This window comes from Vombatus ursinus, unplaced genomic scaffold (genome assembly GCF_900497805.2).
Source record: "Vombatus ursinus unplaced genomic scaffold, bare-nosed wombat genome assembly UNPS02014768.1, whole genome shotgun sequence".
NCBI lineage: Eukaryota > Metazoa > Chordata > Mammalia > Diprotodontia > Vombatidae > Vombatus > Vombatus ursinus.
The window spans coordinates 26,605,387-26,632,077 of record NW_020954546.1 but is presented as its reverse complement, the minus strand read 5'-3'; the positions used below and the strand labels follow the sequence as shown (position 1 = coordinate 26,632,077).

Here is a 26,691-nt window from a genome sequence, read left to right as displayed (position 1 = left end):
TTCACTGACCAGATCTCAGCCCCTTTCCTAAACCTCTCCCCCCACCAAAAAAAAAGGAGGGGGAGAAATTCCAGAGCCTTCTCAAGGCCTTCAGAGCCTTCTGGAGATCATTTGGGCTCTCCCTCTGCCTCAGAACAACTCAGCCCTCCAAGGACTCAGCCAGGATTCACATCTTACCCCTGTAGCTGGCTGAGGAACCTGGAAAGGCCAAGCCCGCCCCAAGTGGCCCAGGAAAGCTGCCCAAAGCACCTCTGCCAACCTGTAACATGTAGCAAAGGAGGCTGCTGGCCTGGTTCACTCTTGCTTTGATTGGGAATGATTAAGCCCTCATGTTCTCCCCTGGAGCAAGGAGGGAGTGGTGATTCCTCATTAAGCAGAAACTGCAGCTTAAAAGCAGAGAGGGTGAGGACAAAGTGGGGGTGGGAGCCAGGCCCAAGGAGGCCTGGGGGAGATGGAAGGCAGCCTGAAGCAAGGGGAGAGCTCTAAGGCACTCTCTCCGAGATTGCCCTTTGGGGACCCTCCCAAGGCAGCTCCTTCCTCCAAGTGCCGGAACAAAGAAAGGGAAACAGAGGCCAGGGAGCCCTGGGCCTTCCCTTCCTCCAACACACACACCCTCCTCTCCCTCTCCCCACACTGAGTCAGTCTAATGGTTTTTACAGGCCCCCGTGTGCCCAATTATGATTCTGGTGACATGACAAGACATAATGGGTGTTTATTCTGCTAGCAGGGGCACCCCTAGCCTGCTTGTTTGCCTCAGTTTTGGGGAGGGGACATACATACACACACACACTCATACACAGTGGCTCATAGATACTCCTAGCAGCGGGGGAGGGTGCAAAAACACATTCACACAAACTCTTATATAGTGTGCTTCATTGGAAAGAAAAAAAAAACCCACTGTGTTTGAATTCAGACATCCTGGGCTCAAATCCCATTCTGCCACTTACTAGCTGGAGGAGTCTGAACAAGTCACTCGACCTCTGTGGGCCTCAGTTTCCTTATCTGTAAAATAAGGGATTTCTGACCTCTGGAACCCCACCTCTCACCCCTCCGGGAGCCACCCAGGGCTCCAGCTACAGTGCCTTGTCTCTTGCTCGTAGTTGCCCAGGAAGTTCAGTGTTAGGCTGAGGAGGGGGAGTCGACACCGTGTGTTGACTTCTCTGGGGTGCCTCAGGGACCCAGAAGGGGGTAAGGCTGGGAAGCCTGGCTCTTGAGAAGCAAGAAAGCTCAGAGATGTCTTATCAGTCCCTTCCCCTCGGCTCCACCAGACGGCCCCAGATGGCTGGAAGAATTCTGTCCGCCACAATCTGTCCCTCAACAAGTGCTTTGAGAAGGTGGAAAACAAATCAGGCAGCTCCTCCCGCAAGGGCTGCCTATGGGCCCTCAACCCAGCCAAGATAGACAAGATGCAGGAAGAGCTGCAGAAGTGGAAGAGGAAAGACCCCATCGCCGTTCGGAAGAGCATGGCCAAGCCAGGTGAGCAGGGCACACTGGCAGGGGGATAGAAGATGGCTAGAAGGGGCTGAGTGCTGGGGATGGGAGCTGAGTGGTAGAGATGGGGGCTGAGTGATGGGGATGGGGGCTGAGTGGTGGGGATGGGGGCTGAGTGGTGGGGATGGGGGCTGAGTGGTGGGGATGGGGGCTGAGTGGTGGGGATGGAGGCTGAGTGGTGGGGATGGGGCTGAGTGATGGGGATGGGGGCTGAGTGGTGGGGATGGAGGCTGAGTGGTGGGGATGGGGCTGAGTGATGGGGATGGGGGCTGAGTGGTGGGGATGGAGGCTGAGTGGTGGGGATGGGGCTGAGTGATGGGGATGGGGGCTGAGTGGTGGGGATGGAGGCTGAGTGGTGGGGATGGGGCTGAGTGATGGGGATGGGGGCTGAGTGGTGGGGATGGAGGCTGAGTGGTGGGGATGGGGCTGAGTGGTGAGGATGGGGGCTGAGTGGTGGGGATGGGGGCTGAGTGGTGGGGATGGAGGCTGAGAGATGAAAATGGAGGCCGAATGTTAGGAATGGAGAATTTAAGTGATGAAAATGGAGGCTGATAACAGATAATTAAAAAAACAAAAAAAAGGGAGGCAGCTAGGTGGCACAGTGGACAGAGCACTGGCCCTGAAGTCAGGAGGACTTGAGTTCAAATTCAGCCTTAGACCAAACACTTGACACTTACTAGCTGGGTGACCCTGGGCAAGTCACTTAGCCCCAAATTGCCTAAAAATAAAAGAAAGTTAATAAAACAGAAAATGGAGGCTGAGTGGTGGGGATGGAGGCTGACAGATGAGGATGAAGCCTGCGTGGTGGAAAAAAAAGCTGAGTGATGGGGATGGAGAGTCTAAGTGATGAAATGAAGGCTTGGTGATGGAATGGAGGCTGAATGTTGGGAATGGAGAATCTAGTGATGCAAATGAAGGCTGAGTGGTGGAGATAGAGGCTGAGTGACAGGGATGGAAGCTGAGTGATGAAAATGGAGGCTGAATGATGGGGATGGAGAGTCTAAGTGCTGAAAATGAAGGCTGAGTGATGGGAATGGAAGCTAAGGGATAAAGATGAGGGATAATTAAAGGGAGTGGGGTTGAGTGATGGGAGTGAATGATAGAGGCCTGATGATGGGGATGGAGGCTAAGGGATGCAAATGGAAGAAAAGTAATGGGAATGGTGGTCACATGTTGGGAATGAGGGTTGAGCACTAGGTGTGGGAGCTATGGAATGAGGTCTAGGAGAGAGTGAAGGAAATAATAGGAGCTAAGAGATGAGGATGAGGTGGGGGAAAGTGAGTGATGAGCTGATAGCTACATTCCAGGAACAAGAGTTCAAGGCTAGACAAGGGGGCTAAGTGCCAAATATGGGACTTGGGAATGGCTAAGTCAGGGCTTAATGGGTTTCTCTCTTTGTGTTGGCCCTTCCAGAAGAACTGGACACACTCATTGGTGACAAGAGTGAGAAACTTCGATCTCCTCTAATGCCCTGCCCACCCCAGGGGCTGACCAGCTCAGGTCCTGCCCGATCAATGGCACTGTGTGACCCAGCCAACCCCACTGCTGTCCCCCAGCCCCTCCACTCACTGCATCCAGCACCAGGCCCCATCCACGCCAAGAACCCCATGACAGGCCTGCTTGGAGGACACCCACCCTCCTGCTACCCACAGAGCTACCCACACCTCTCACCAGCCTTGGCCCAGCCAGGGGTCCCACAAACCCTATTCCCACCTTCAGATGGGCATGGTGAGCTTCGGGCCCAGTCAGGCACCCCTCAGGACTCTCCCTTGCCTGCCCACACTCCACCCAGCCATGGCATGAAGATGTTATCAGAGCCCTCCCCAGCCAGAACAATGCAGGACACCCTCATGCCAGAGGGAGACCTCAGCACCGATATTGACACCATCAATCCCTCCTTCACCGACTTTGACTTCCAGGGTAAGCACCACCCCTTCCCCAACGGAACCACAACTGGGGAGCTGAGAGAAGGGGTCTGCTAATACAGGAGGGGAAGGGTCAGGGATCTCCAAATGAGTTTTTTTCCAAAGGTTCTCTGGGTAATATGGAAATATGCAAATCACAACCATTTAACAAACATTTAAAAAATACCTACTATATGCCAGGTATGTCCTCGAATTGGAGGAAATACAAAGATATATACTCAAGAAGTTTACAATCTAGTAGGAGGACAGGGGGCAGCTAGGGGGCACCATAGTGCACAGAGCACTGGGCTTGGAATCAGGAACACTCATCTTCCTGAGTTCAAATCTGGCCTCAGATACTTACTAGCTGTGTGACCCTGGGCAAGTCACTTCACCCTGTTTTCCTCAGGTTCCTCATCTGTAAAAAGAGCTAGAGAAGGAAATGGCAAACTGCTCCAGTATCTTTGCCAAGAAAATCCCAAATGGGGTCACAGAGAATTGGACACAACTGAACAATAAACCACAAAAGGGGGAGGGGGGCAGGATACATGCCCACAAATAACCAAGATACTATTGTGGTGCCTGAAAGAAAAACCCCAAGACAGTCACTAATACAAAGACGTGAGATGCCCGGAGAGTCATAGCTTTGAGTACAAAGAAACTCAACTAATTTTTTTTTTTGCTACGGAATGTCTTTCATATGGAAAACAGCGAAATCAGAGGATATACTCTCCATCTATTCTGATCTGCTACTATTTTGTTACAACAAGGCACAGTTTTACTAACAGGATACAGAAGAGTGCATGAAAGTCAACATATTATCATTGTTAAGAAACATCAGAGATACATAGGAGTAAAAACATTCTCTTCATTAAGAAACATCTTCATAAGATATGTTGTTGTTTAATCATTTCCAACTCTTTCTGACCCTATTTGGAGATTTCTTGGCAAAGACACTGGAATGATTTGCCATTTCCTTCTCCAGCTCATTTTACAGATGAGGAAACTGAGGCAAACAGGGTTAAATTACTTGCCCATCATCACACAACTAGTAAGTGTCTGAGGCCAGATTTTTTTTTTTTTTGTAATCAGGGTTAAATGATTTGCCCAAAGTCACGTAGCTAGTAAGTGACTGAGGAGTGATTTAAACTCAGGTCCTCCTGCCTCCAGGGCCAATGATCTATCTCCTGGGCCACCTAGCTAACCCCTAAGTCCACATTTGAACTTAGGTCTCCCTGACTCCACGCCTGGAGCTACATCCACTGTGTCATCTAGCTACCCTTCATAATATATAAATGGTCCTTATGTATTTATATCCATATATGTATGTGTATACATATACTTAAAGATATATCATTATCTCTTTAAGAATATATATGGTCCAGACAATTAAAGCAGGATATAACTGATATATAATACCGGCAATTAATTATATATAGTTAAAAAACGAACCAGGTCCAGGGTCCAGGGGGTTTTCCCACAGATAAGCATCGTTCTATATTTTGTTTTCCCAGCAATCCTGTGATTGCTTAATACCCAGATGGCATCACCCAGGTTGAAAGTTAGCCAAACTCTATTTGTAAAAGAGAACAGCGTAAGATAAGAGAGGTCCCAAGAAAGTGCCATGTCAGATCCCAAGGAGCAAAGATCATTTCTGCTGGGCATCTAAGGGAAGGTTTCCCTGCAAGAGGGTCATTGAAGCTGAATTTTGAAGAGTTAGCACAAATTCAACAGGAGTACATGGGGCAGAGGAGAGTATATTTTATCTGTGGCCTTCTGGGGCTAGGAGGTTGGGGCCTTGCACATCCACTGACAGTGTATATAATATCCTACACCCATAGGCCCCCACTTTTGCAAAGACAGGAGGGATGGCCACATTTTTAAAAGATTACTGACTTTGATTCAGGAATCACATTCACCAGTTCTTTCAGTGTTATGCAAGGCAATTTGCCCAAAGCCAGTGACCACTGCAGGGAGGTCTGGGGGAGGCTAAAGCCTTCTCCCTGTTTATCTTGGTTTTGAAAGCCCTATGAACCACTTTTATTCTCTTTCTCCCAGTCTGATGAGACTGCTCTTGGTAGAAAAAAAATCAGTTAGTTCTGTCTTTTCTCCATGACCCCTTATCATCATCATCATCCCACTCACCACAAGCGGGATTGAGATGTGGGACAGTGGATCAGACATGGTACTTGGCATCAGGAATACCTGGGTTCACATTCCAACTCAGACACTTAATAGCTGTGTGACCTTGGGCAAGTGACTTAACTCCTCTGCGCCCCATTTCCTTATCTGTAAAATTAGAGGGTTAGACTGAATGGTGCCTAAGGTCTCTTTCAGCACCTGATCTATAACCCAGTTCCTCCATTGATCAACCCACAGACATTTAGTAAGTGACTATTATGTGCTAGGCTCTGTGCTAAAGATACAAACACAATCATAGGTTTAAAAACCAGATTCTGAGAAGGGGTCTACAGGCTTCGCCAGGCTGCCAGAGGTGTCCATGAGATTAAAAAAAGGTTAGAATCCTACCTCTGGATACACAGTAGTGGTCGGTACAGAGGAAAGAGGGAATGTGGTCACTCAGAGTTGTTTAAGAAGACAATCTCTACCCCCAGAAATCTCTCTGTCTAAGGTGGGGAGGCCCAGTTCTGCTCATCAGTTAGTCAGTTAACAAGCATTTACCATATGGCAGACACTATGCAAAGTGCTGGGAATACACAGGACAAAAAAAAATACATATATACATATTTATGTATATATACGTGTATATGTGTGTGTGTGTATATATATTACATATATATTATATATATAATATATATTATATATACTATATATAATATATATTATATATATGGTCCATGCCCTCAAGGAACTTATAATCTAATGGAGGAGACACAAGCAAACTCCTATCTAGGAACAAAATATCTACAGGGTAAGTGGGAGGTAATCTCACAGTAAAGGCACCAGCAGTGGCCAGGCCCCCAAAAGCTTCTTATGGAAAGTGAGATTCCAGCTGAGTGTTGAAGATTCTGAAAAATCTCCCTCTCAAGAGGAGACACAGTCCCTACTCTCAGGGACCTCCTTGTACGATGAGGCGATTCTATCCCTATCCTCGGGCAGCCCACGGAAACCACAAGATTCCTACACTCCTGGAAACTGGAATTGCAATGCAGAGGACTTGAACTCACATCCCAACTTTGCCCCTTTAAACAAATCTCTGTGGACTTCAGTTCCCCTCCACCCATGCCTCCATCCCCAGGCTTCAGTTTATCCATAAAATGAAGGAGCTCCCTTCCTGTTTTAATGACCCTATGATCTTCCCATTATAATAGGAAATAGTGGGGACAGACAGTCTTAGTCTTCAAGAAGCTTCCCTCATAATGGAGGGGCCAGAACAGATAGCTCAGACTCCCCCAAAAGCTCCCAGACAGGATGAAGGATGGAATGGCTGAGCAATGGCTGAGCAGGGCTTACCTTCATCAGCTTTCTCTGCAGTGTAAATGATCTAATGTCCAGTAAGTTCTACCCTCTTGGGGAGTTAATTCCCACACTGACTGAATTCATATGGCCTATGGGTCTCCTTAGAGCGCACAGGGTAGTGTGGAAATGTCAGAAACTTGCTTAGGAGCTAAGGGGTGAGTGGTCTGGGATTTGTCATTCACTCGGATTAGTTTGCAAAGAGAGGCAACTTGACTTAGCAGAGACATCAAACTCAAGTAGAAAAGAGGGCCACTGAACCATACATAAGGATCCCTGTCTGTGCACATTAACTTAGAAAAACACATATTAATATCATCTTTGTTCTATTGCATTTTTATTTATTTTGTTCAGTCCTTTCCAATTATATTTTAATCTTATTCTCGCTGTACTCAGGGGTCCAAAAGGCAGCCAGTGAGTGGGGTAGAGGCTGGATTTGGAAGAAGAGCTGGGGTTGAATTCTGTCTCTGATACCACTTTTGTGACCCTGTTCAAGTTGCTGAGCCTCAGTTTCCTTAGCAGTAAAATGGGGATAATAATACCTGTGTAGAGGCATTTTCATACATCAGGGAGAGAGGGCCTTTTGTGGCTTCAGGAAGACTTGGATCTGAGGCTTGCTTCTGGCTTACCTGTGTGACCCGGGTAAGTCACTTACTTTTTGGTGTACTGTAACTCTAACATTTTAAATTATAGCCCAGTTGGTCATTTGCATTGTTGGAGGGAGTTTTCACACCTGGAATTCCCTATCCCTGGAAATCACAGATCTAAACTCCCTTCCCCCCCAAAAAAAGAATGAACAAGAGGGGTGACCCACAAGGCAGCCATGACTCTAAGCCAGTTGGACAGATTCTTGGCAAATGGAATAAAGAAGAAACCCCTCTAGAGCCCTTAACCAACATTTATATAGGACTTTCAGCCCTATGCAAAGCAACGTGCACACATTTGATGCTCACAATAGCCCTGGGATAAGCCATGCTAATATTATCCCCATTTTCCAGATGAATAAGCTTCAGAAAGGCTGTGGTCACATAGCTAATGAGGTTAAATTCAGAGAATACATTTGGGCATAGGGGTATGAAGGACAGGTAAAAGCAAGAGCCTAGTGAGGATCTTTCCCTGTCCCCATTTTTTCGGGACCTGACCTGTGATTTTATGAGTATAGGGAGCCCAGAGTGAGGAATTCCCTTTATCAACCTGCTCTGCAATTTATCGTTTTGTTATTTCTCCTTCCAGGAAGCCTCTGGGAGGAATTGAAGGATGATGGCTTAGCCCTAGACCCCCTGGTGCTGGTCACATCATCCCCAGTGCCGTCCCACTGCTTGCCATCCCACTGCCTGGCAGGGTCTGGAGGCAGTACCAGTGAGCTAGGCCTGCCGGGCAATGGCGCCCCCAGTGGACTGAGCGACCTGCACCTCACTACTTTCTACTCAGCCTTAATGGAACTGGACCCCGTGGCCCCACCGTACCTGAACTCCAGCTCCAAGCCCATGGGACTTGTGTGAGTCTCTGAGGCAGCAGCCACTCCTGCAGGTTGCAGCATCCCCCAGGGGCCAGTCTGGGGAGAGCCAACGACCAACGGATCAATCACCTTTCCCCCTGTGAAGGAAGGAAAAAAGGCTCCTCCCTCCCCTCAAAAAAAAAAAGGGAAAAAAACCCTAAAAAAAATCAACATGACTTTGCCAACTTGTTTTTTAGGAGAAAGGCCTGGGAAACTGAGGGGCGTTCCCTGCCTTCTCTAGTCCTGCTAGGCCCCCATGGTCCCCAACCCCCTAACATTTCTGCAGCCTCTGGCTTGGGGTCTTCAGAACACCCCCTTTTCTTCCAGTTGTTTCATCTGTCAGGGCCCCTGGAAACTTTCTAAGACTCTCGAGTTATAAATCAGGTGCCATCTGCACTGGTGGGGAAGGGGGGTTATGTCTTCACTGAATTCCCTGTATGGTCAAAAGCACACACACGTACATGTGTGTACACACGCATTTCTGTGCATGTAGATATGAATGCACACATGTCCGTGTATGTCCCAACATTCAATGGATCCATGCTCTCATTTGTACAGGTACTCTGTCCACCTGTGAAGATTTAACAAAACCACACCTTTGTGTAGCTAACATTGTGAGCACACGTACATGTCATACTGTGTCTATGGCAATGTGACATGCGCTTGTGCACTCATCATACACATGCCTTGTAGACATCATGTATACCTCATATAGGATACCCGTGCATGTGCCGATAACATTTGTGTGTGTATGTATAGACAGACATATATGTATACTTCAATATTCAATGGACCTGCAATTTCATCAATGTAGGTACTTTAGAGGTCCACCAGTGAAGGTTATGACAAAGCCTTTTGTCATCCTTCTTCAAAGAGATAAGGCATACAACATGTGTGTGTCATGTGTGCTCATGGAAGCACATACCACGTGTGTCAGATATGTTGTGCAATGTTGTGTGCATATGGGCATGTGTATTCCATATAAAGGTATACATCAATCAATAGAAATTTATTAGGTGCCTACTATGTGCCAAGCACTATGCCAAGTTCTGGTATATATGATATTTACAAAGCATATGTATAATATATACACATACAAATATGTATGTATGTATGCATGTACTGGCAGACTTTGACTTGGCATGTGGGTCACACATACATGTGTAAACGTGTGTATGTATATATGTGTGTGTTGTGAAGAGAGAGACAGGAAGGGAAAGGAGAGAGAGAGAGAGAGACAGAGAGAGAGAGAGAGGAGTATATATACCACATACTAAGGCAAAGCTACCAACAGGAATCTGCTTTTGATTCCCATGTTCAGTGGCATCAAAACATGGGAATTTCCCTGCCCCCTCCCTGCCCTTCCCCCAATTCCCTGTCTTGGCAACATTCAATATTTATTTGCCAGGTTTCATCCCGACAGGACAGGGAAGAGGTGGCAGCACCAGGGTAGGAGAAGACCCCTCAAAGTCAGCACAGCGTCCAGGTCCTGATACTCCTGCGGGAAGGGACAGCACAGCCATTGTCTGCTCGGGCCCCAAACCAGATTCCTTAGGGAAGGGAATTAAAAGGCAGGTGAGCTCAGAAATATGGATGCCACTGGAAACTTGAAAACGTCCTTAGGACTTTGGAGATTCTTGGAGGAGGAAACCAAGGTCATCCAGGTCTGTCTTGTTCTCTTGAAAGGAAGCTCCACAGCTCCAAAATTCATCTAACTTCTCCCCTCTTGGAGTGGGCTCTCCTCCTGGGGCTGCTGTGGGGCCGCTGTGGGTTGGCCCCTCTCTTCTAGGCTACTGAGAAGTTGGAGCCCCTTGGCTCCAATTCAAAGCTGCCCAGAATGCTGCAGAGCCTGCTCGGCCCAGAAAGGCGGACTGGAGGAGCCCCACTTTGTGGTCTGCTATCTGGCACCTGGATCCCTGCCCGACCGGGTCCCACAATACCAAGCCCTCAGAGGCACTTGTCCTCAGCCCCATGCACTCTGCTGCTGCCACCCATCGGTCACCCTCAGGAGGGACACTTGGGCTGGGGCTGGGTCCATGGGGAGCCAGCCAGAGCTCAGCCACAGGCTCCAGATGGCTAAAGAGTACCTGGAGCTGGCCTGCCCCAAGGCCCCTCAGTTCACTGCCAGCCTGTAACATGTACTGTAGAAATAAAGTAAACGTCTATCTTCTTGCCTCCTGGTCCTTTCATTTCTGATCTGTCTTCCCTGGGCAGACAGCCAGGACCCAGCCAACAGAGGAGACCCAAATGACTCTAGAAAAAACCTGTCCCTTCACACCAGGCCCCCCAACCTCCGAAGGGTAGCTTCCACAATAGAGGAAGGCCTGAATGAGACTTCCCTGTCAGTCAGTCAACAAGCATCCAGCACTTACTATGTACCAAGCATTGTGCTAATTACCCTTGGGATACAAATAAAATCAAGCAAGACAAGGCCTGCCCTTCAGAAGTTCCCATTCACAGGGCAGCTAGGTGGTGCAGTGGTTAGAGCACCGGCCCTGAAGTCAGGAGGACCTGAGTTCAAATTCAACCTCAGAACAAACACCTGACACTTACTAGCTGTGTGACCCTGGGCAAGTCACTTAACCCCAATTGCCTTAAAAAAAAAAAGAAGAAGAAGAAGAAGCTTCCATTCTAATGGAGGACATAACATGCAAATAACTATGTACATAAGGCACTAGCTTGAGAAAAAACCATTACTGTAAGAACAGGCTTCACGTCTTCCCACCAGCTTTCCAAAGGCCATTTTCAATGGCGGCCATTCCAGTGGTAAGATGGTGATCACTCATCTACTTGGGCAGCCCCTTGAGGGGAGGGAAAGCAGGGGTCAGAGAAGGATGAGGTAACCTTCTTCACAGAATTTGTGGCCACCCCTTCCAAGTTCCAAGAGCTGCCCCCAACTCTCTGCCAAATCCTTGCTGTTCAGTGGTTTCACTCATGTCCAACCCTTCAAGACCCCATCTGGGGTTTTCTCAGCAGACACTGGAGTGGTTTGCCATTTCCTTCTCCAGCTCATTTTACAGATGAGGAAACTGAGGCAAACAGGGTGAAGTGACTTGCCCAGGGTCATACCGCATGTCTAGTCATGTACACATATATGCGCATATGTACATGTACACACACGTGCAATGCACAAATGTACACTGTGTATATGCATATATAGAAATATACATGTGTGTGTATACACATACATATATGTATGTATACATATGTGCATGCATGCACACATACATATATACGTATACACGCACACACACACAAAAAAAGTTTCCCAGTGACTGCAAAACCTGTGAAAAACTCCTGAGTATCCTGAGAAAATGCTACCATTTTCAGCATTCTTCCAAATGAAAACATCTAACTGATTTTTGTGCCTCTGCTGCCCCCTCCCGGCCACCCCCTCCCACACAAACTCCAGGCTGGCCTCTGCAGAAAATGAGTGACAACATGGTCATAATGATGACTTTCCTTGACCTGATAAAACAAGGTACTTTTTCAAGTACCAGAATATTCCACAGTCTTCTTCCAGGACCCATTTGCCCCTCAGTCCTCCAAAATAGTATCTCCCTCTCTGTCGATTATCTCTGGTTTACCCTGTTTCTATCTAGTATGTATAGATGTGGTTGGCATATTGGCTCCCCCATTCGAATGCAAGCTCCTTGAGGACAGGAACTGTCTTTTGCCTTTCTTTGTATACTCAGCACTTAGCACAGTGCCTGGTACATAATAAGTACCTAATAAATGTTTGTCGATTAAGTGACTAATCCTGAGCGAGGGCATCAACCCAGGTGGCATCTCCAAAGGCAGAAGCATTTGCTAATGCCTGGGATTTGGAACCCTGCCCTGCAGCAGGGAAGACCAGAGCCCTTCAAGGAAGCTAGCATCCCTAAAGCCAGCCAACCACTCCTAGCAGTGTCTCTGTCTGCTTTGTGAAGTCCAAATTGCTAACTATGACAAAGATATTTACTGGAACATGTCAAGGAAAAGAGTGCACATCACCAGTTTGGTACCTGAGCAACAAAAAGGAAATTTAATGGATCTGGAATTTTAAAGGTATTGATTTCAGAAATCGAAATATGATAGAATCCCGTATGTGGTAGAACAACAGTCCAAATTCACAAATCTTCGACATTAACCAGAGTGAGCAGCTTGAGACTGAAAAGCTGCTCCCAGACAAGGGAAGGGTCTATGCCCAACACACAACAGGTGTTTGAAATAGTACATACACCCGGAAGAGGAACACAGAGCATGGAGTCCTGAGGAAGAGCTGGCACCGCGAGGGAGAAGGTCTGCTCCTTACCCTAGCCCCAGTCAAAACCTATTCAAGTTCTGACCCAAACACTCTAGTCTAACCTGAACTCTAGCCTGGCCCCAATTCCCTAACAACATAAAGCCTTAGACAATAATAGACTATGCTAGAGGTGGAAGGGACCTTGGAAACCATTTAGCCCACCCACCACTTTACAGAGGACACAGAGATGGGGATGTGAAGTGACATGCCCAAGGTCACACAGCTAATTAGCAGCAGAGCTAGCATTTGAACCTGGGGGTTCTGACTCCCCAACAATGTTTCTACCACACCACAATGCATCACCCCCATCTCACTCCCTAGGCCTAACCCCAAGGGCAGGTCTTCCAGACTAGGAACTAGGCCCCTCCTACCGAGAGGCTCTCTCCCTCTTGTCCCCAGCGCATTAAAGGTGTCATCCTATCACGGGCCCTGCCTTCACACAAAACCTCCCCTTGATCAAATAATAGCTGTAATGCGCTTCAGAAACCTTAAAGCGTTGTCACCTCTGATTGTTATATTTTCCTCCTCTGAAAATTTACCCATATGCCCCTTTTGAAGAAGTGAACTGCGCCCCTCCCCCAATTCCTTCGTGTATATACTTTTCTGTGTTTGTTGTATCTCCCCAGTAGAATGGAAGCTCCTTGAGGGCAAGCACTAGAGAGATCACTTTCGTCTTGGTGTCGCCAGCCCCTGGCACACTGTGGCTGTTTAATGAATATTTGTTGAATTGAATTAGCAAACACCCACGTACCCCTCCCCTCCTTAAGCCTCTTGCACCACTCCAGGGGAAAGGAAGCAGCATTCTTTATTGTTCCTGTCTCTTCCGGATTTTCAGTTCCTGGCCCTCAGCTCCCCGATTCCAACACAATTCCTATACCCCTAACCCCTCTGAGATAGTCATTTCCACTTGGATAACCCACCAAATACACACACACACACACACACACACACACACAACCCACTCATACAGAGGTAGAGAAACTAAGGTTTTGCTTTTGTGCCCGGAAAGATAATGGATCCCAAGCTGGAAGGGATCTCAGCGGCCGTCAAGTTCAACCTCATTTTACAGATGAGGAACTCGAGGCCGGGGAGGTCACACAGGTAATAACAAAGATTGGGTCTGAACCCGAATTCTACTGCCTTTGTCTGTCATGAACCAAAGGACAGATGAACACACTCCTTTCTCCCAATCCATTCATTGTTACACACACACACTCACACACACACACACACTCACACACCTAGTTCTTTCCCCAGTACCGTCTGCAGTGCCAACAAGTTTGTTACTGTCTGATACTCTCCTATACCCTTGGGAAGTCATTCTTGCTTTCGGGTCAATCCTGAAGACGCATGCCACCTCCACCCCTGGGCCGCCCTTTCTCCGGCCTTCACGTTTTCATCATGGGGAAGTCTTTCCTGGCCTCTCCCCTCAAGCTGCCTGCTGCACTTTCAACCCACTCCCCCATTGCGGCTCTCCATAGAGCTAAACAGCACCAACTAAACACTCTCCTTCAGTTTTGCTGGTTGTTAGAGCCAAGGACTGATAATCCCAGGCCTACAAGAGATGTTTTTCATTACAGGTATCATTTTCCCTTTCCCTCCTACTCTTTCCAGGTCACCTGGGTTCAGGATTAATTCTTCAGCCCCAAGCTAAGATGATCAGATTCGGCGTTGCTAGCTGGTGCCCGCCTTAGTGGTACAATAGGCGGAAAAGATGGAGAAATGCTCTCATTGACCACAATATCTCCCTACCCAGGTCATGATGTCTGAAATACCTTTCTTACCCCCGATTCCTCTTTGGACCTCTGGGAAAAAGATAGCCCAGTTCCTTCTTCATTCCTTCAGCATATTTTTGTCTGGAATGCTGCATCCCAATCATTTTCCCCATTCCCTCTGATTAAACCCTGCCCAAAGCACTTCTCTCTGGCCACTGCTCCCCTCTGTCTGTAGTCTTCCCCTATGAGAATGTAAGCTCCATGAGGGCAGAAATTGTCTAGTTGCTTATACTTGTATCCCCAGCTCTTTACACAGTGCTTGGCACTTAGAAAGTGCTTAATTCATGGCCAGGAAGGGAAGGAGGCTGGGAAGTTAAGAAGAAGGCAAAGACAAGACATTGACCTCTTCTGTTGTGCCCAGAGCCAGTCCTGGAAGGGTGATCTCCAGCCACCCCTCTTTTGATGGTGGAAAGGGAGATGGGGAAAGGAGGGGAGGAAGTGTCCTATGAGTAAAACAGGGAGAGGCCATGGTCAGGAAACATGAAAGAAGGAGCAGCTGAGCAGTGGACAGATGCAATGGAGTGTATTCTAGTCCCAAGTCTAACTGTGAACCACTTCCCCTCTCCTGGCCTCAGTTTTCCTAGATGTAAGATGAAAGGGGGTTTGGCTTCTAAGGGTCCTACCTCTTCTCCATCTCTGTGTACCCATGGTGCAAGTCAGAGTAGGAAAAGGAGAGTCACGTGTGGCAGAAATGAATGCAGGTCCAGTCAGTTCAGGACTGGGGCAGTATACACCTTCATTGTCTATGCACACACAGACCCTACGTCATCCTCATCACTCCCCTATAGCCTACAGAAATTTATATACAGCCCTGTTGTGCTACCTGCAACCTTCCCAATTCTGCCCCAAGCTTTGCATCCAGGCTGACCCTCCCTTAACTGCTGGTTCAGAAGGTGGCTCAGTTACTTAATTTGTAAATAAGAACATTGGATTCAATGCCTCTGAGGTCCCTCCCAGCTCTCGAACCCGGTCATCATCAGTGAGCTGGAAGGAAGGAGGAAGGGAGGGAATCAGTCTTTGGGAGGGAAAATCTCAAAATCCCAGGAAGCAAGAGTCACTAAGCTATGGCAGTTTGTTATCAAAGACACCTACCCTGACACTGTCCCCTGGAAGGGCATGACCTCTGCCACTCCTGACTAACCCACAAAGCTTTCTTTTACAAACCTTGGTGCACACATTGAACACCCAAGAGGAAACGACCGAGGCTTTAGGCCTCACACTACCGAGGCCTGCCTCTATTCCCCTTCTCAGATAAGGTGCCTCCTACCAAGGCCAGGTTCTGTTCCCTTCTTAGGTAGGGCACCTCCCAAACTGGGGCCTCCATGGGAGAAATGCCATCTAAGCACACCTCCATCACCACTCCCAATGGCCCAGAAATGCTGGGAAGAGGGAAGGGTAACTCCTACATTGGGCCAGGAATGATGGAAAGTACAGAGATGCCCGTAGGGATGGAGGCGCTGAGGTGGCAGAGATAGGCCACCCGCCCAGGGAGCAAGTCTGCCTGGAGGTGCCACCCCCCAAAGCAACTAGACAATGAGAAAGACTTTGGAGATTTAACACAAACGGGGCCTGGGTCTGGCCCCTTCCCTGGGAAGACACTGGGTGGGAAGAACAAGAAAGGTAGGTAAGAAGAGAAATCATTAGTCATTAGGAAGCTGACTGCTACTGTCTCCAACTCTCCCCCTACCAGGTTGGAATGGAAGCATTATCCCTATCCCCCCATCCTGCTACCCTAGGTCAAGAGAATTCTGCCAAACTTCCCCGACGCCTCAAATCTCCTAAATACCCTAGATCCTTACCCAACAGCTTCATCTCAACCTCCCCCCCCACCCCCTGAGGCCTTCCTGGAAGAGGAGGACATGCCTTCCCCAAACTGTAATCTGAGACTCCAACAAATGCATCTGCCTAGCATCCAGGTAGAGGCTAGCAACTGAGACAGCAGGGAAGAGATGCCACTGAGGTGGAAGGGGACCCCCATTTCTCACTCAGGGACCAGGGGGAGCCCTGTGACTTTCAGCAGAGGGGATATATGACAAGGTAGGCCCTAGCCCCACACTCCCCAGGCAGTAGGGAGCAAATCACACCTTCTGCTTGATGGAGGGAGGGGCCAAGAGCTGGGGTGGAGGGAGAGTTGGAGACCAGAAGGGGCCTCCGTTTGGGGGAGGTCACGGTCCCCCGCTGTACGAATAATCTGCCTTGTTGTGCATAACCAGCTTGTTGTCCACAAAGTAAAAACTGTCCGACTGCGTCTCATAGGGGTGGCGGATCATCTCACTGACTGCAAGAGAACAGACAGGACCGGAGGTTAGGGGCAGCTCAGAGAATGGTTTGTTTGATACAATTCTAGTTAGAAGAGGGCCAGGTGAAACACCAAGAACCCATCCCAAACAAGAGAGAACAGAACACCCTCTGGGCAGAGTGGCAAAGGACTCCCAGGGCAGAACGGCCCCCACACTGGACCATGGCTACGGAGCAAGGCCCCCTTGCTTAAGGCTCCTCTGACAAGGAAGGGCTGGGCTTGGAGGCAGGGTAGTACTCTCAGAAATAACTGTGATGCCAGAAACAAAAGACATCAATTCAACACATATTTTTAAAAAGGGATTAAGTGAGAAATGTATAGCATTGGGTAGTTAGGCCTGTCTCACTACTGACTATCTGTGTGACCCTAGGGAAAAATCACTGACCTGATTTCTGATGCCTGTTTCCCCCCCCCCCCCCCCCCGGGCCTCTCTGTGGGACAGGGGGGGACACACACACACACACACACACACACACACACACACACGAGCATGCCTGCCCATGTGCATCCCATAAACGCACTTAGCTCCTCCGAAAGCGGGGGAAACTCATAGATGTGTTCACAAGTGTTCTTGCTTCTGGGGATGCAGAAACCAAATTCGAAGTCAAAGCTCTTGAGAAGTCGGTTCCGGAAGTAGTGCCTCTCAATCATCCGGAAATTATTGATGGGCTTGTCTCCCACTGTGAACTCCACACTGTGAAAGGATGGGGAGATGGGGAGAGCAGCAGGGTGGAAGGGAGAAGGTGGGAGTCAACATCTGGGGACGGGCTCTTCCCCTGGGGGAGGGAAGGGTTATCTCCTGCTGAGGCCAATCCGAGGGGCGCCTGGGAGCTGGGGCCTGACTGGCCTGGCTTTCTGGAGCTCCTTTAAAGGATGCCCAATACCCAAGTGCCCTTGGAGACGGTCTTCCTCTGGAAGGCAGGGCATGGGTCAGGGGCCTCCCCAATCACAGCCCGATCCCACCCCCCGATTTCCCAGTAACTCACGTGGCTCCAACCTGCCGCAGGCGGAGGAAGGCTGGGGTGAACTGGTAGCGGACAAAGCGGCCGGCATTGGGGTCCACGTCCCGCTTTTCGCTAAGGTCCCTCTCTGCAACGGCGGACCCCCACCACCCCAGGGTCCTGGGGTGAATAGCTGGCAAACCAGCACCCGCCCTCCCTGAGCACAGCTCTCCAGGGTTTCCCTCACGCCCAGCTTAGCCTTCCCTTCGCTTCCCGAGTAGTCAGTGCCCTTGACACTTGAGGTTCAGCATAATACCACCTGAGGGAGGCCCAGGCTTCCCCACTGTCTCTGCTCCAAAACACACACACACTCACTCACACACACACACACACACACACACACACTCACACATATACTTACACACACCTCTCACATATTCACACACTCCCACATACACATATACATACTCTTACACCTCTCACACACACTCACACATATATACACTCTTACACACATAAACCTACTCTTACACACATACTTGCTCATTCACACACACATTTACTTACATTCAAAACACATACCCTCTCACAAACATACCTCACATACTCTTATACACATACTCACACACTTGCATATACACACTCACACACATTCACATATACACTCTCACATAAACACTCTCACACCTCTCACAAACACACATATACTAACACTCTCACATACACACTCATACACATATATACATATATACTCACTCCCACATACACTGGCACACACATAAACACTCTTACACACATTCACTCACACCTCTCATTCACATACACTTACACATACTCTCACACACACAAACAAAACCTTCTTACACATACTCACATACACATTCTCACACCTCTCACATAAACACACACTCAGACACACTCACACACACAGTCACACTCTTCCTCTCTCTGTCACACACACACACACACACACACACACACCTCACATCCTTCCTCTTATCTGAAAGCAGTGGTTGATCTCCCCACCCTCCAAAATCAACCAGCTCCTAGTGTCTCCCACTCCTAAGCCCGGCTCTGTCCAGAACACCATCCTCCCTCACTCCTCACTCCCAGTGATTTTTGAGCAAAGGGAAAAAAAAAGGCCAAGGCCCCAGTCCTGTCTCTCCCTGGCTCACAGGCTCCTGGGAACATAGTTTATCAAACAACAACATATGCCTACTATCTGACCAGCACTGTGCTAGGTTATGGAGGATTATACAGACTCCCAAAATTTAGCTGTGGAAAGGACTCATTTCACGGATAAGAAACCTGAGGCCCAGAGAGAGCTTAAGTGACTTATCCAAGGTCTCACAGATAACAAGTGATGGCGCTAGGGATACAAAGACAAAATAGGGGTAGCTAGGTGGCACAGTGGATAAAGCACCGGCCCTAAAGTCGGGAGCACCTGAGTTCAAATTCAGCCTCCGACCAAAAACTTAACACTTGCTAGCTGTGTGACCCTGGGCAAGTCACTTAACCCCAATTGCCTAAAAAACAGCAACAACCCAAAAAAAGACAAAATGAAGGCTCAATTCACTTCTATTCTATCAGATGCAGGGGGATGGACAGCATGACCTCCCGAGGTCTTCCCTGGCCTCTATCTGAATTCTTACTCTTCTGGGGTAGTCAGTTCAGCTGCAAGCACAGCCAGGCACACGGGAGGAGTTTAATAAATGCTCATTGATTGATTAGTGATCACAGTCAGTAAGAACTTGGGGAAGGATGTGCTGGCCTAGGAGTCGGGAGAACTGGACGGCAGCCGCCATCTACCAGCTGTGAGACCTTGGGTGTGTTTCCCACGAAGGAGGAATTCCCAGCAGGTGAATCTGCACCACCATACTAACCCCGTTTCCAATCCAGCCTGCTCCTCACCTGAAGTAGCGGGCTTGCTGATCTCAAAAAGGACTGTGCCTGACTCCATGTCCCGAATCTTGAACCTGGTGAAATCAATCTTATAGACATTCTCCTCCGGAGAGCAGAGGTAATCTGCGGCAGGGAAGGGGAAAGGGGAGGGAGATGATGGCCCATCAGACCAGAGAGGTTGGTGGAAAGTTCCTTGGTCTTCGGTGTATGGAGTCTCCGAGTGGCCCTGGGCGAGTCACCTCTCTCCCTGGAGGGTATGAAGCTACTACCGTCTGTCCAGAGAAGCCATAACCCAAAGGGAGGAGACTCACAGCATCAGACCAGGAAGCGACCTCAGAGACCTTCTGGTCCTGAGGAGGAAACTGAGGCTCAAGGGGGTAAAAAATCTTAAGCTAAGCTGGAAGGGACCTCTGGGAGCACCCCTCATTTTACAGAGGAGGAATACTCTGTTCTAAGATCCTTCCAGCACTGACATTCAATTCCGACATTCGATGTACTAAGGCCCCTTCCAGCACTGCAATTCTGCATTCTAAAACCCCTAAAATTCTGTGTTCCAAGGGTAGGCACAGAAGAAGCCCAGCCCCCATCCTCAGGGACCCTTGGGTCTGATGAATGGGAGCTCTGGGCTCCCCAAGGGAAGAGATACACAGCCCACCTGCCCTTGGGGAGCTCCCAATCTCAGAGATAACACACCAGAGAAATCGGCAAACAGCTCCCACACTTTAAAGACAAGCACCTACCTCCCTCTGTGGCTGTGCAGCTGATGGGGCGGAGGCGGAGGGGGGGATGTAGGGGTGGCCAGAAGCAAAGGGAAGGAAATAAGCATTGATCGCGAGATCATGTGCCGGGCACTGTGCTAAGCACTCAATAAATATCTCACCTGAAGGAGGTGGGAGACTAGGTCCATCCTCCTGAAAAGGCCAAATCTGAACCAGCTTTAGTGAAAGGGGGCTGGAGAAGGAGGGGGGGAAGGCGCAATCTGAGTGAAGACCAGGAGACATATGGGAGCTAAGTCATTAAAGGGACAAGACATCTGTGGGGCCTTGGGAAGGTCTGAAAACCCCCAGTCATTCCTGCTTGAAAAGCTGAGCCTCAACTTAAAATGGATGAAATAGAGAAATAAATACTTCTGAGTAGGATTTTCTGACATTTGAAATACTTGCCTTTATCTATACACATGCATATACATACATATACATACATAAATATGTATGCATGCACACACATATATATATGCACATGTGTATAAAACAACATAATATATTGTATGCATATATAATATAAAATATACATATTTTGTATATGTAAATGCAAGTATTTTTAATGCTGAAAAATTCTGCTCAGAGGTATTTCTTTCTCTCCAAGTAAATAATTATGTATATATATTTTAAGTCATATGAAAAAGGGTCACTCCCTGGCAGTCCCCCTCTACCCCAGGCAGCTGCCTGCCTTGACTCTCCATAGCCCTGACTCGGTTAGCTATTCAAACCTTGCCCTTTTCTCTTCCCAATAGGAAGGGAGGATGAAGTCCCCAACCCAGATCCCCCTCGAGCCCTCCCCCCCACACACACACACCCACACACAAAATCTCTCCTGTGCCCTGAATCATCAGTCCCTGGTCCTCCCCTCATAAGAGGCTTAGCCATCCCCTGGGCCAACATAAGCAGATTACCAGGAGCTATCAGCTGACTGAATGTAACTAGAACACAGGAATATGGGGGGGGGGGGCAGGGAAGCCCGGCTCAGAGCCCTCAGGCCCCATCCTCAGGCACCCCTCCACCCTCCTCCAGCCCAGCTCCAAATCTACTCAGTGCTGGAGACCCGTGAAAATATTCCTTATCCCTAGCCAGGCCCTGTGCCCTGAGGCAGGAAGGTAACTCTAGGCCCTTGCTTTCAGACAGCTCTGCTCTCAAACCTTTGTGGTCAGCTCTGGTCTAGTTTTAATCCCCCTTGCTGCAGTTCTAGGGTGACCAAGTTTCTGGTCCAATTCTACAGGCTGATGGAGACTGGGCCAGAAAGGCGTAGATACTTTAACCACCAACACCCCTCAAAAAACCCCAACCCTGCCTGTCCTCCCTCAGGGCTACCTGATCCTCTCCTTCCTCCGGACAAGGTGGGGAGAGGACCTGGAGGGGGGGGCGGCAGGGTGAGAGGCCCAGGGGGACCCTCGAAGGGTCCCCAAGTGTGAATGGCTGTGACAAACAGGAAGACAGAGTCATTAGAGAGCCACTTAGGGCAATAAGGAAGTACCACAAGAAGGAGTGGCCGCTTAGGACAACAGCTCTGCTCAGGAAGGGAGGGAAGGGTGGAAAGAAATTGTAGCGGGCCCTGAGAATAACCCCACTCAGATGGGAGGGCGGGCCTGAAGCAGACACTACAAAAACCAAGCCTGAGTCTCCCTCAGACTTGTCCCCCAACCTCTGAGTCCTTCGAAAGGCAGGTTCTCGTGAGAACTGCCACCACACCCACCCCCATCCTCAAGCCTCTTTCTGCCTCATCCCTACCTTGGCCTTCCTGAAGCCTCCAAGAATATGAGGGAAACACTGTCTCCCCTTCCCAGGGGTAGGACCAGGCAGAGGGCCCTGGAGTCCCCCATTCTCAGCCTTGTCTTCTCTCTCTGAGAAGAGATTTGCTTCTTCCCAGTCCCAGCAAACTGGTCAAGGCTGACCCTTCTCTCCCAAGGAGAAGCCAGGGCACTACAGCCTCAGATATCTCACTGTAATGTCCTTGGGCAAGTCATTTCCTATTTCTGGGCCTCCTTCTTCTCCTTAGTAAAATGAGGGGGTCAGGACAAAAAGTTCAGGTCTAAGATTCTCTGGAACGATGACGGCTCTCCCGCTATCTCCCTCCGAGTTGGGTCCCATAAAAAATCACAAAGTTTTATTAAGCCTTGGAAGGAACCTCAAAGACCCCTGCTTCTCCCAGCCCCTCCCCTAGGTCTGAGCCCCTTTTAGAAGGATTACACTAGTCCCAAGAGGCCCTCAGGTGCTGTGGGCCAAAAAACCAGGTATGTGTCCCTCCTTTCCTGCCTCCCTCCAATCCCTGCTCTCTGGGGGGGGGGGGGGGGGGAGAAGGTCAAGCGGTAACTATGGTGTCAGAAGACTGGGGAAAGATCTAGGGGTGGAGGTGCTTGGGGCCACTTCAAAAATGACAGACAAATGACCTAAAGGGGAATGGGGGGAATTGGAGGGAGAGATTTCCACACTTTCCCCTAAGGTAGGTTGCTTAGGTCACAAATGCTTCCTCTCCTCTCCTCCTCCCCAACCCCCCAGCTAAGAGCTCAAGTCCCAGGACAATCCTGGAACAGCTGGTGTCAGCATCGAGGTGGAGGGGGGAGGATCTCATGAATCTCTGGGAGACTGGGGGAAGGGGGAGGCGTGGAGGCAGCAAGGGACAAAACTGAAGGACAGGGGCAGAGCCTCACTGGCTGTCTGTTCGTTCTCCAGATGGGACCATAGGGACCTGGAATGGAAGGAAGGAAGGTAGTCTGGGAGGGATAGATGGATGAGCTGACTGAAAAAGAGGGAGGAGGGCAGAGGGCAGAGGACAGGAGCAGGGTCCCACTGGTTTGTTTGGGTTTGGGGCTTTTTGGTTTTGCATTTTCTTTTCTTCTTTTTTGGATAAGACTGAGGTGGGGCTGGAGACTGAGGTTAGGTCAGCTACACTAAGAGAGACAAGAACGAGGTCTTCTTGAAAGAAGAAGGGCTGTTTTGCTGACCTGAGTTCAAATCTTAGCTATTCCACTTAAAGCCTGTGTGACTTTGGACGAATCCCTTAATTTCTCCGGACCACAGTAGCTTCATCTGTAAAATAAGGGGGTTGGAGAAACCCATGCCTAATGTCTGTCACGGTGATTCTCTGATTCTACGACATTGACTTCAGCTAGCGGCAAAGAAGGTAAAGCGGGCTGAAAGTGAGTGAGGGACTGAGGTCAGACCCAGAGAAGGACATCCTGTTGTTCCATTTCTGCCTTTGTAGCCCCATGCCCCATCATGGTGCCCGGAACATAGGAGGCATTTAGTACATGCTGAATGAATGAATGAGCGGTGAGACTTTGGAATGAGGCAGCCAAGAAGGCTGCGGCTCCCTTTCCCATACATCAAAGTCAATCCGGCCTCAAGGAGGAGCTAGGTCCTGGTGCCCCATCCTTGAGCTGATGAGGCAAGACAGAGGCTGGAGTCCAACCAGACAAGGCTAGGAGAGAGGCAAGGAAGTGAGGGGGAGGAATGCAAGACAAGATGGGAGACCTTAAGGCTCCATAAACCCAAACATAGTAGCTGCTCCAAGGATCCTCAAAGCCTTCTCCATGGGAAGTCCCTCCTTAGAGCTAACCTGCATTCTGCTCATGGCAGCTTCAACTTCCTCTCCAACCCAGTCACAGAAGGTCCCTTTCCATTAGATTATGAGCTCTTTGAGGGCAGGGGCTATCTTTTGCCTTCCTTTGTATCCCCAGTGCTTAGTACAGTGCCTGGCACATAAAGGGGATTAGTAAATGCCTACTGATTGATCTTTCTCCCTGGTCCTACCACACCCAGCACTATACACACATTTTCCTGTTCCTTCTCAATCTGGATCGGAATACCCAGTGTCCCAGGGGAAGGGCCCAGCCTAGGCAGGCCCCTCCTCCTGTGTTGGGCCCCAACCCCAGGGTAAGGCACAAAATGAGGAAGGACAACCAGGCCCAGGGAGATGAAGGAGGAAGGGGTCTACTCTGGCTTAGGGGAGGACCAGACCTGATTGCTTAGGGAAGGAAAGAGAAGAATCCTTGGATTCTTCTACCCTACCCTCTACTCGGACACTGTGTGACCCAAAAACCGACCCAATTTGCCCTCCTTTCCCAAGCCAAGGAGGTCAAGACAGGGGCCTGTGTGACAACTCCAGGGTTCCATAGCCTCGGGCCCTTGCAGAGGGGCCCAGGGCCAAAGCTTGCTCCCACCCAGGGTGCTCAGGAACTCCAGCTTCCCTGGCTGTAATGAAAGACCTTTCCTCTCCACCCTGGATGGTGAGGCAAGGTGTGGGAGCACAGAGGTGTCCCATCCCCCCCTTACAGGGAGTCAGCTCCCTGTCTCCCCCTTCCCACAGGGCTCTCTGACTCGTGACCTCATCTGGGCCCTCATTTTGGCCCTTAGCAAAGACCGCCTAGTGACATGCCCTGTACCAACCGTTATGTAACCTTTAATGTGTGTGAGCTGTCTCGCCAACTAGGCTGGGAGCTCCTTAAGCTGTGAGATTGCCTTACATACCTAGGCATCCCTGTACACAGTAGCACTCTCTCTTTTGATTATGGACAGACTCACTGTCTCAATTCTTCTTCCAGATATCAGGATCTTGGGGAGGCAGGACAGGGGCATTCTATAATACCTAGCTCCAGGACCCAGAATTTCCTGATGGTAAGAAACAGAGCCAGCCAACTCAACAAATGCCTGGTGGCAGCAAGCAGGGGGCTACACCTTAGATCCCCCCCTAGCCTTCGGTCTCCAGAGACAGCATCAAAGTTAGGTAGAAACACCCCTAAATGCCCCTCTAGGGATGAGAAGATGACAGGGAATGCTTGGGCATAAGCAGCCCCTGTCTTCCCACAAAAAGGTTATATGTCATCGTGAGGTGCTCTCTTGGGCTGGGGGCACTGGGCCACTGGCTTAAGACAGAGATTAGTGTTCAGGGTCACTTCGTTGACCTCAATTCATAACAAGCAGATCAGAGACTGCTCCTGGGGCTGGGAGGAGGGGAGCGTACCCGGAGGGTCCAGCCAGCCCAGTCCCCAACTGGATGCCCCTGGCCATGCTCCTAGCAAGAACCGGTACTAAGCCCTACATTTACCCCAAAATGCTTCCCCTCCATACCCAGTGCTAATGGCCAGGCGTTTTTAGTGAGAGGCCACTCGGCAGGTACTGGGCCCTCCTTGAAAGTCTAGGTCTGATCTAGAACCTTACTGGAGAACCTAGCTAATCCACCCCATAGCACAGAGGGAGCAAGGAAAGACGACTACCCTCGCTGCCTTGCCCCGTTTAGTCTAAGGGGAAATGGGGGTAGGGGACGTGCCCGAGGCTCTCCGCAATTTAAGAGCTATTTTCATAATGACTAAAAGGCAGCTCACTGAAGGGAGAAAGGGGATGACAAGGAAGGTTGGGGTCTCGAGGTGGACAGGAAGGGTGGGGCGCAGGGAGCAGAGGAGACGATGGAGGGGCGCGGCTAGAGCACACAGACCGGGGTGGAGATGATGGGGCTGGGGACAGGGGAGGTTCGCACAGAGGACAACGTCCAGGAGTCTCCCTGGGGCCGCATCCCTCCTCCCCAGCCCCAGCCTCAGCCCCGACCCCACTCCCCGAAGCCCCCCACTCCTCCCTCACCGCACGTGATGCGCTGTAGCCCCAGCACATCTTCGGGCCCGATCAGCGCCTTCCTCCGCAGCGCCTGGGGCTCCGGCTCCGATTCCGGCTCGTCGTCCTTGGAGCCCGCGGCCCCGGGCCCGGGGTCCGACCCAGCCGTGGCCCCGGCCCCGCCGCCACCCTTCTTCACCTTCATAGCCCTGTTCCTGGCCCCCGGCTGCCCCTCGCACCGCCGCGGCCGTCCGGCGCCCGCACAGCGGGGAAGGGGAGGCAGCACGATCTGCCCAGGTCTGTCCGGCCCAGCCTGGCCTCTCTACTTCCCCTCCCCACCCACCCTCCCCCCGCGGTTCCTGGGCCGCCCCCTGCTCCTGGCCCCACCCCGCCCCAGGTACCTGCTCTCTGCTCCACCCCTAGGCCCGCCTAGCTGCGCGCCCCTGGACCTACATCCCCAGCCTTCCTCCCACGGCGCTTCTTCCTTCACATGCCCTGCGCCCGTCCCTTCTCCCCACCCCCAGACCTATTCCCGAGTCCCCCTCCCCCCACTTCTCCGCTTCACCCCGAACGCGCAGGGAACACCTCTCCCCCAGTGCCAGCCTCAGTGGGAGGGGAGAGGACAGTCCATTTGGGAAAGCAGATGGCTCAAAATAACGTTCAGAGCTGGCACCGGGGCCTGGCCGTGTGTGGGCGGAGGGTGAGGACCATTTTGGGCAGGATCCCTCCCTAAAGGGGAACAAAGGGATCTCTGAAATCCTGTCCCAACCGGCTTGTAGGCCCCCAAGGGGCGCCTCTC

The 26,691-nt window shown here is 50.2% G+C and overlaps 2 protein-coding genes across 9 annotated transcripts in view; one reads left to right on the top strand and one right to left on the bottom strand.

Moving 5' to 3' along the window:
• Positions 1-8,537, top strand: part of FOXN1 (forkhead box N1) — a 52,474-nt gene extending 43,937 nt beyond the window's left edge. For 5 of the 6 annotated variants that reach the window (XM_027862026.1, XM_027862027.1, XM_027862030.1 and 2 more), the window contains exons 7-9: positions 1,269-1,476; positions 2,905-3,411; positions 8,106-8,537. In XM_027862026.1, the coding sequence (XP_027717827.1) occupies positions 1,269-1,476; positions 2,905-3,411; positions 8,106-8,374 (984 nt within the window). In that variant the 3' untranslated portion in view covers positions 8,375-8,537. The remainder of the gene's footprint in view (positions 1-1,268; positions 1,477-2,904; positions 3,412-8,105) is intronic. The other variant, XM_027862031.1, reaches the window with a different exon arrangement.
• UNC119 (unc-119 lipid binding chaperone) lies at positions 603-26,348 on the bottom strand. 3 transcript variants are annotated; one of them, XR_003569061.1, is made up of 6 exons: positions 25,923-26,097; positions 19,582-19,695; positions 17,716-17,818; positions 17,251-17,423; positions 13,865-16,708; positions 603-616 (listed from the first exon to the last, which is right to left on the bottom strand). XR_003569061.1 is itself a non-coding variant. In XM_027862033.1 (5 exons), the coding sequence occupies exons 2-5, from the start codon at positions 19,628-19,630 to the stop codon at positions 16,596-16,598; spliced, it is 438 nt and encodes a 145-aa protein (XP_027717834.1). In that variant the 5' UTR covers positions 19,631-19,695; positions 26,294-26,348; the 3' UTR covers positions 12,367-16,595. The 3 variants fall into 3 exon arrangements, 2 of the variants coding, with proteins under 2 accessions (XP_027717834.1, XP_027717833.1); XM_027862033.1 differs by lacking the exons at positions 603-616; positions 25,923-26,097 and adding an exon at positions 26,294-26,348 and having other exon boundaries at positions 12,367-16,708; XM_027862032.1 differs by lacking the exon at positions 603-616 and having other exon boundaries at positions 12,367-16,708.
• Between the last annotated feature and the right edge of the window lie 343 nt (positions 26,349-26,691).